The sequence below is a fragment of the Venturia canescens genome, chromosome 7 (assembly GCF_019457755.1).
Source record: "Venturia canescens isolate UGA chromosome 7, ASM1945775v1, whole genome shotgun sequence".
Lineage (NCBI taxonomy): Eukaryota > Metazoa > Arthropoda > Insecta > Hymenoptera > Ichneumonidae > Venturia > Venturia canescens.
In genome coordinates, this window is record NC_057427.1 from 20,065,522 (window position 1) to 20,075,093 (window position 9,572).

General features: G+C 34.4%; 1 protein-coding gene across 1 annotated transcript; it reads right to left on the reverse strand.

Moving 5' to 3' along the window:
* Positions 1 to 3,498: 3,498 nt before the first annotated feature.
* Positions 3,499 to 5,489, reverse strand: LOC122413561 (apical junction molecule-like). Its single transcript, XM_043423992.1, has 2 exons — positions 4,827 to 5,489; positions 3,499 to 3,637 (listed from the first exon to the last, which is right to left on the reverse strand). Exons 1-2 carry the CDS (start codon positions 5,401 to 5,403, stop codon positions 3,522 to 3,524), a joined length of 693 nt encoding a protein of 230 aa, XP_043279927.1. The 5' UTR covers positions 5,404 to 5,489; the 3' UTR covers positions 3,499 to 3,521.
* Positions 5,490 to 9,572: the final 4,083 nt, after the last annotated feature.

Here is a 9,572-nt window from a genome sequence, read left to right on the forward strand (position 1 = left end):
GATCTTCAATATTTCTACTCATGATGATTTCTGAAATCATAGTAGAGATATTATAGTAGAGATATTGTAGATCAAGAGAAGACATATCTACTCCAGTGTGATATGTTAAAGAGGGTAGACGTTTTCTACTCAGATCCGCAGTTGTTAAGGAGCGGAGTTGTTATCGAGAATGACTATCGACAGAGTTGTTAACTAGCAGCTACATCATCACAGTTCTACATGATACCAACTCCGCTCTTTGAGCATATATTTCGAGGAGAACAGTTATTGAATACATTACTGAGAGTAGAATTGTTGACTTGCTGCAATACAAAAGATTTATGATAAAAGAGGAGACAACATATTGATTTTCTCATTCGAGACTACAGCTGTTAGAAGCAGCGTTGTTTTTGAATACAGCCGTAAAGAGGACGGTTGTTATTCTGTCGAGTTTTCTAGTTTGTTCATTTGTTATAACAATTAGTAAAATATTTTGACTAAATTCTAATGGATAATAAATATAGGCTTATGAATTCTAAATCGCAAAAAAATTTAGTTCCGAACTCTTTGCTTACAATCAAAGACTATTTAAATTTGTTGAGGAAAGCAACTTTGTACAATACACCTATTGCGATTTTATTAATTTTATTTTTTTTAATCCGCAAAAAAAAATGAGACCGATTTTGAACGTTTGATGAAAAATATTTGCGATTTTGCACGCAATAGTCTTCATCTTTTTCTAACTTAATTCGGTCACAATATTTTACTAATTTTTATAACGCCCGAGAAAACTTGAAAATTCCCAAATTTTAAATTTTCTGCGGTGAAATACCAGACTTTGAAATCAAGAATTTGAATTTGGCAAAACACAGCTTTATTTAGCACATCATCATTTTTGTACGATGTCCTAGCAGGTTTTCGTGCATTAAAGTATTTACCTTCATGAAAAATACAGGAAAATTGTCAAAATTCTCAATCGCTTGAGAAAACGTAAGAATCATTATTATAATATGTAATTCTGAAAACTATGTTTTTGCAAAGTACATTCACCTTTTCTTTTGGAAGGACGACGAAAACTGTAATTTTTAGCCACACCTTTTTTAATCTCATAATTTATGGCTAAATATACAGAAAAAAAAGAAATGAATTTTGCAAGGTACCCTTACAATTTTTTTGTGAGCGATAAAATTTAATTAGATTTATGATTCCATGAAGGACTAACACTTTCTGCTATGAGAGCAAAAAAAAAATTTGGCTTCGCGATTTTTGAGAAAAAAAAACAGGAAAATTTTGAAAAGTGGCTTGAGCCCTATCTAAAATTTTTTTTAAAAATTTGAAATGCTGGGACAATTAATTTTTTTTATGTACTAACGATTTGCATTGGAGTTCTGAGAAAAAAAATATCAATCTTCTTGGCATCACCATAATATGCGTGGGTGGTACACAACTGTATACCTGAATATTATTTGTCCATGATAGGAAAGCTAGCCGAATATGAGACAATAGAAGCTGGCTCCCGTATTACAGGATCATATATTACTTAATAAGAATACACGAACAAAAAACACTGCCTTTTTTGAGAATATTATTTTAAACTCATACATTTTGAATTAAAATTTGTTTAGTACTCCAGCTCCACATTTTATTTTCGTAAACAAATATGTGAAAAAACCGCATTTATTTCGCTTTGCCTATAACGAAAACTATTGGAGGTATGCAAATGAGTGCAAGGAACGAAATTCAGGAGGTAAAAACACGAACCGAGTGAACGCGGAAACATTCAGATCGATTAGTTACGAAGGGAGAAGACCTCAAAAGATAACTACACAAAACTTGTTATCGTTGGTTTAAATACTCTTTTTGCTGCCATTTTTAAAGTTACAACGATGGTGCGTTGCGATATAGTAGATATTTATGGTTTTGAATGCTCCAAACATTGCTGGAATTGTTTAAACGAAATAAGTCGAGTCAACGATTAAGAGGATTTTGTGCGCGCTTGACCAGGTATATTTACCAGAGGTTTTGCCCAATTTCTCATAATTAATAATTTTACTATAAAAAATAGGCTTTTCCTTCAGGCGACAAGTGAGTAGATTTCGATTTTTACTGTTCACCGATGGGCAACTTTTCCTAAACTGCCTTTGCTATCATCGAGTTCATTATTAATGTTGGGGTTTTAAAAATTTAGAAAATAATGTTGATATATTGTATTATGATGTCAGAATGTAATGTAATTAAATAAATTTGTATTATTTGTAGCGTTTAAAAAATTTCTTCAAGTTTTGCCTTTTTTCATCGAATTAATGTGACCCCCCCCCCCCCCTTTCCCGCCACTTCTTTCTTTCCGATCATCTTATAACTGTACATTAAAATCCAATGGATCGACAAATTTTTTTTCAACTGAAACCTGCAATTAAATCCTTTCCGGAAATAATCACTTAAGATTCTCATTTCAACGTATTAGAGAAACATATTCAATGAAGTTGACAAATCATATTCGAAAAAATGGAGATTGTTTAAAATGGAATACATCTGCAACTCGGAATATGTTTCTAGCAAATTTGTTTATCTACCAAAGTGTCATTTGATTTTTTTTCTATATTCAATAACTCAGGTGTCACAGCTGTTTAAGTGGAAATTTTCATGTAAAATTAACTTTTAGTCATGATGCCAAGAAAAGCATTGAATTTACGGACAGGGTTCAATGTATTTAATTCTTCTAGAATGTCAAGCTTCCCATGTAAATCCATTCGGAAAATATTGTTACCTGATAATTAGTAGAGCGGCACCAAAAATAATGAGGACAACAGTTTTTTCAATGGTGATCAAATGAGAAGCTTTCAACTTCTATTTACGACTGCTAAATATTGCGTGACAACCATACCCTTTCTCTAGGCTTCGTTTTGGGACATTAACTAAAAACTTTCGCGCATGAGGAGTAAAAAGAATTCCCCTAAAATAACGCACCCTATGCATACAATAAACTTGGCCCATCTCTAACTATTCTGATGAGTTAAAATTTTTATAATGGAATCTCTAAACTTTGAATAAATTGCAACAGATCGCGAAAATTGGTGAAAATCACAGCTACGAGTGCCGGAAAGATGTCATTGATCTAGATCGAGTACGTCTTCCATGGATTTCGGCGCACACAATCTGAATTCCGACTACAAATACGATCAAAAATATGAAAGTGAGATGCAATAGCGATATGAATGAGCTACGAAAAGAAGCTCGTGGATCACAAACTGTTTTTCTTTTGGATTGCATTTTTTTCCTCCGAATAACCTATGCAGCAAGTTTAATTTCCATATCTTGTACATTTTCTCAGTGTAGTAAACAAAATTTACAAGCTGGAGCTACAGTTTCGGTAGTCGACAACTTCGATAACACTATTTCGATCTCAAATTTGTCTTCAACGATTCCGAAAACCATTATGTACACAATTATATGAAAGTTCAGCAACTACATTTCATTCGCGCATGAGAGGAAAAAAAGAGATTTTCAAACAAAGGGAATAATGACAATGATATTTTATTTTTTTAATAATAATATTGTTTTTTCCCACATTCAGGGCAGTACGGCGTGTTGCGCTGTCTCTCACGACGTCGGCGGTACCAGGCTGCTCGGCTTCGACCTGCAGCAACTCTCCACCGGTCTGTAATCATTGCCAGGAAATGTCTCAAATATTTAGACGCCGCCACGCGCATTTTTAAGGGCAGACATACAGCTTCATTTTGGTATAAATAGAAAGACTCCAACATTTTTTTTTTGGGGTACCAAGATATTTCAGAAATATTCCTTTTTTTGGCTTTTTCTTTTAATTCGGTTTCAATTGGACCACGTTTTGAGATAAAATTTTTTGTACTTTATTCCGTGAGAGAATCCTCAAAGGTGCTGGTAGCATCAGCTTCAGTTTTATTTTTGGAAAAGTTCAATGCGATCATTTTCTGTTGAATTATCACGTTTTTGGTGAAAAAAGACAAATGTAGGGAATTACCGCATATCGCGAGAACTATTGGATGTTTCTGCATCGGTGTTCCATGCCACATTTGATCAATATCACATTAAAATAATAAAAAATTTAAGTATAAAAATGACACTTTTATCACTGTGGATATCCTAACATGACTTCAAAGTTCTCAAAAAACACAATCAATTTATTGAGGTAGAAAGTAAAAATTAATGGATAACAAAAAAGCAGAAAAATCTTACACAATTTTAAAGAGTGAAAATAAAGGAAGTAAAATTTTTTTCTCATCTCAAGTTCCATAAAAAATTCGATCGTTCTAGAGTTACAATAATCAATATACATGAGATTTTCCTTGAAATTAATGGAGAAAAAAATTCGAAAAAATAATCGAAGGAAATTTCAGCGACTAAAAAAAATCGCAGACGCAACTTTTTTTACTCCTCAAACATTCTGTGCCATCCAATAGTTCTTGAGATGTCCGGCAATTTCCTACATTTGTCTTTTGTCGCCAAAAACGTGATAATTCGACAGAAAATGATCGCATTATACTTTTCCAAAAACAAAGCTGAAGCTGAGGTCACCGGCACCTCCCGAATTCACTCACGAAATGAAGGTCAAAAAATTTTATCTCAAAACGCGGCCCAATTAGGACTGAGGTAAAAAAAAAACTAAAAAAGAACGTTTTAGAAATTATCGTTAAAAAGGTAGAGATTTTCTAGAAAGACCAAAATTAAAAGACTAAGGGAACTTTACCGAACTTTCGTTCGGAAACATTTACCGACAGTCTGCGAAACTGAATTTTTTTTTCTAGTTTATTCTGCAAACGTTGAAAGCTTCGAGTAGAAAATGAATGAATTTTGACTACAATCCTTACGTCGTTCAACACTCGGATTCGCATTTGGCGTAATGTCCTCCTGTCGCACTTGCTGTTGCAGCTGTAGCTGCATCCGTAAATTTCGAATGTGGGCCTCCATCGCCCGGATTTTTTCAGTCTCTTCTTCTTTCTTCTCCAAACGCTTTTTCTCTTCTCTCTCCTGCTCCTCAATCTTCCTTCGTTCTTTTTCCTTCTCCATCGCCATTCGTTTCTCTATCAACCTTGCCATCTCCAATCTCTCGCTCTCTATCCGTTTCAGCTCCAATTTCTCCCTCTCTACTCGTTCCACCTCCATTCTTTCTCTCTCCATCCGCTCCAATTCCAATCTCTTCCTCTCCCTTCGTTCCACCGCTAATCTCTCCCTTTCTATCCGTTCCTCTTCCAATCTCTTCCTCTCTATCCATTCCTCTTCCAATCTCTCCCGCTCTATTTGATCCAACGTCAGTTCCCTCTCTACTCTCTCCATCTGCATTCTTTCCATCTCCATTCTCTCCATCTCCATTCTCTCCATCTCCATTCTCTCCATCTCCATTCTCTCCATCTCCTTTTTCTCTCTCTGCGAATGCGAATTTCCCATATCTGAAATTTCAAAATTAACAATCCGACGAACTTAACTACTTCTGTATTTCATTTCACGACCACTTTTTTTGCTATATCAAGAGACTCGGCAGAGTCTCGGGACAAGTACATTGACAGCCCTGTCGTCTGCTGGCCCGAGGCTCTCGCCGAGACTATATTATCTCTGAATAAAACGATTCGCGGTGGTGGGGGTAAAATCGACATGTCATTTTCTTGAATTGCGAAGCTCAGGAGTTATGTCGCAATTTGAAAATTGAACTTTCAGCTAATTAAGAAATTCTCTTTCGATTGCGCCCAAAATCAGCATGATCGGTGGCGTAATTGCTGAGAAAAAACTTTGCACGGGCTCAAGATTATGCAAAAAGTACCAACACATTCACGCAGCTGACGTATCCGTATATGGGTTCAGACCGATACATACAAGGGCTTCTTGATGCCTATCATAACCAATCACCGGTGAGAATCTATCCGTCTCGACCAATCGCCGATGAGAAAGTTTCTGATAGTCCTCAATGTTTTCTTGTATACCGTCTGTTATCGTCTGTTATGTTATTATAAAGTGATTGCGATCGTAGCCCCGTGGATCAACGGTGCAAGATTTGCAAATTTCGTTTAAATAAATAAAACATTATTGGAAATAGCAGTGGATATAATCAATTTTATTTTTTTCATAAAAGAAGTTTCAATAATTTTCGAGCCCAATTCACGACAATAATATCTATAATAAATAAAACCTCAAAAGTGGATTAATTGATCTCATACAGTGTACTGAGAGTGAGTAAAATATTGAGAAGTGGAAACGTGAATAATGTGTATCGTGAAAATTAAGAATTATCTGTTCTACTTCGATATCGTAATATATACATAGATAGCAAATTTGCGAGATTTCGCGTCATGTTGACGTTTGGGGTTATGACCGCCGGAGTGCTGTTGCGTGCAGAGTGTAGAAAAATAAAAGTGGTTATTGAAAAGTGGAAGGAATCGATATTATTAATGACGTGACTAATTAGTGTTGAATAATAATAATAATAACAATGAGAAAAAAAACGTTCGTTCATTATAACCTCTAAAATGTTCTTTCCAAACAGAAATTCTATGTTGTGTAATTACATTAAAGAAAGAGGTGGATGGTTGTGTGTAAACGAATTCAAATAAATTTTAAAAAACTTTGGTCAAGTAATTCAATGTATTGTTGTCATAATTTCTTTCATTTAGTTTGGCTGTGTTCACCGGTCCCTTTTTTCCACCTCCTTAGCTTACAGTGTATTGTCATACCAATTTCTATTTGTTCTCCAGACAATACGAGAGATATTCGTATTTCTATTTTTTTATATTAATTTCAACAAGATAATTTGAAATATTTATAACAAAAAGCCTTCATGATTGCTTGTTCATACACCCAAGTTTTGAAAAATCTTTGGGCCATGTAAATGCATAGATATATTCACTTGAGTTGTTATATGATAAATTTGGAAATTTATTTCAATAAGTCATTGGGTGCTTAATTTTCATGATATCAAAATTTGTATCTTCGAAATGCAATGAACACCTCTAAAGTTCGACAAAGTGATGAAGTGACATGTATATTGAATATTTCCAGACCATGTTTGCGATTGGCATTGTGGGTTGAAAAATTCATGTCTGCAAGTCTACACCTGATCATTTTTGGATGTGATCAAATATTTTGTCTGCGGATAACCAAGGAGACATACAAAATTACAGCATTTTGCTTGCTTCAACATGCATCGTATCTGTCACTTTTTTTTTGAATGTGTCATAATAAGTTTCAAAAATGTGGTTCATGTAATTTTGAAGTGTTTTTCCCTATAGCACCAAAGTCTGTATAACTGGTACGTAGCAAGTACCTATGAACTTTGATATTTCTGTGAAATAGCAGGTATGCCAATCTTTTAACTTTTTGGTTCCGACTGGAATATATTAACAAAGATATTCATTACTAAAGTCTTCACCTACTTATTTCTGAATGAATCTGAAATTACTGTCTTCAGAAACTAATGCACAGATACATGAAACAATTTTGATTTCTGTTCTCTTTCAATTGCGCTGTCTTTTTTCTTTTTAACTATGGCTCTGCTCTTTCCAATCCTTATTTTGACTCCATCGGTTTGCAGTGGATCGATACATATTATTAATTGGTTGCCTAATATGTGTCCTGTGATTTTCTACTATTTCTTCATGCTGATTGTGGTAACGTGATTCAAGAGGTTTCCAATTATGATCATCAATCGCACATTTTGTACAACAGATTCTCAAAACCGTTTCTGGTCTTGATATAAGTGTAGTTATTCTTTTTCCACCTGGTCTGTCAAGTAATAAATTTTGAAACTTGTTCCAAAAAGTCTTTGCATGCTTTTTTTCCTGATAATATGAAAAGTTGAATCTTCGGAATGCGGTAGGCAAACACAAATATTGACAACAATACTTATGAAATGACGTGTATGTTGAGTATTCCTATTCTGCAAACTGCAAATGTGGAATTATTGATGAAAACATTCATTACGATAAGTGTACAGTTGCTCAGTTTTCGATGCGATTAAGTATAATACCTGCCAACATCATGGAAACCTACAGAATTTCTGAATGTTATGTGCGCTATGTCATTTTAATGTAACATCATGACTTCTAACAACTTTCCACTCTAATACTATAGATTTGGATCATTGAAATACAGCAAAAATCTGCAAACTATAAAATTTATATACTGTGCCATTCATTTTATTTTTTGACTCGCACCGTAACATAAATATGAAGTGAAAAATTCATTACAAAAGTCTTCAGTTGCTCATTTATGGATGGATTTGAAATTGCTGTCTTCCAAACTCATTGCGCAGATACATTGAATTGCAGCAGATACCTGCGAACTTGGAAATTTCTGTGGATAAGTATATGTGCTAAGTATCACCCCCTATCTTTATGGTAATATGTAATGGAACTTTGTTCAGCAAGTTTTAAAGTATTTCTTTTCAAATAGTATTAAAGTTTGTATTACTGCGGTATGGAGCGAATACCTTCAAACTTTGATATTTTTGTGTCGCAGCATTTGTGCCAATTATTTAAATTTTTTACTCCAACCGTAACATGTAATTTCAAAAATTCATCACAAAAGTTTTCAGCTTTACTAATTATCTTAATTTTCCTTTTTCTAAATTCTATGCTAAATTTTTGAATTTCCTAATTTATTTCTAAATTATCCTGAAATTAAATTGTTTTCCTCCACAAGCAATACAGGTTCCTTAAACGTCTTTGAATTCCGTTGCTGTGTTGAATCAAGTACGCTCAGTTTTTTTTACTTCTTTGAATTCTGACATAATAAATGTTTACTGGTGCCTTTTTTCTGCAACTATCAAACTGTAGATAAGTGGATCTCCGCGGCCACTTGCAAACTTTGGAAATATATTTCATCGGGGGCATGTTTTGGATGACACAAAAATGTCTAGATTCAGAATGCAAAAACGACATTTAAAAATGGCCAATTCTGTTGTATTCGTTGTGTCTTGAATTTGATCTATCTTTTCTCTTTTCCTTTCTTTTCACTAACGTTATAAGCCGGAAATCATATCTCAGCCCGCAACACGCATTGCTACAAGCTCTTGAGTTTCCAATGGACAAAACATATTAGAAGACAAGGAGAAAAATCACCGAAGTCCAAGAACAAACCTCTATCGAAATATTTCCAGTACAATTTTGACGAAATTTAGGTCTTTTTTCGTGGAAATCAACGTTATAAGCCGAAAATCATATCACGACCTACAACTTGCTTTTCACCGTGCTCTTTGGTTCCTAATTGATAAAACATATTAGAGTACAAGGAAAAAAATCGCCAAAGTCCAAGGAGAGACCTGTGACGAAATATTTTCAGTACAATTTGGATGAAAAATAGGTCTTTTTTCGTAAAAACCAACGTTATAAGCCGAAAATCATATTTCGGCCTCCAACCCGCTTTCCATCGTGCTCTTTGGTTCCTAATTGACACAACATATTAAGGTACAAGGAAAAAAGTTGCCAAAGTCCAAGAACAAACCTGTGACGAAATATTTCCAGTTCAATTTTTACGAAAAATAAGTCTTTTTTAGTGAAACCCAACGTTATAAGCCGAAAATCATATCCCGGCCTCCAACCCGCTTTCGACCATGCTCTTGTGTTCCT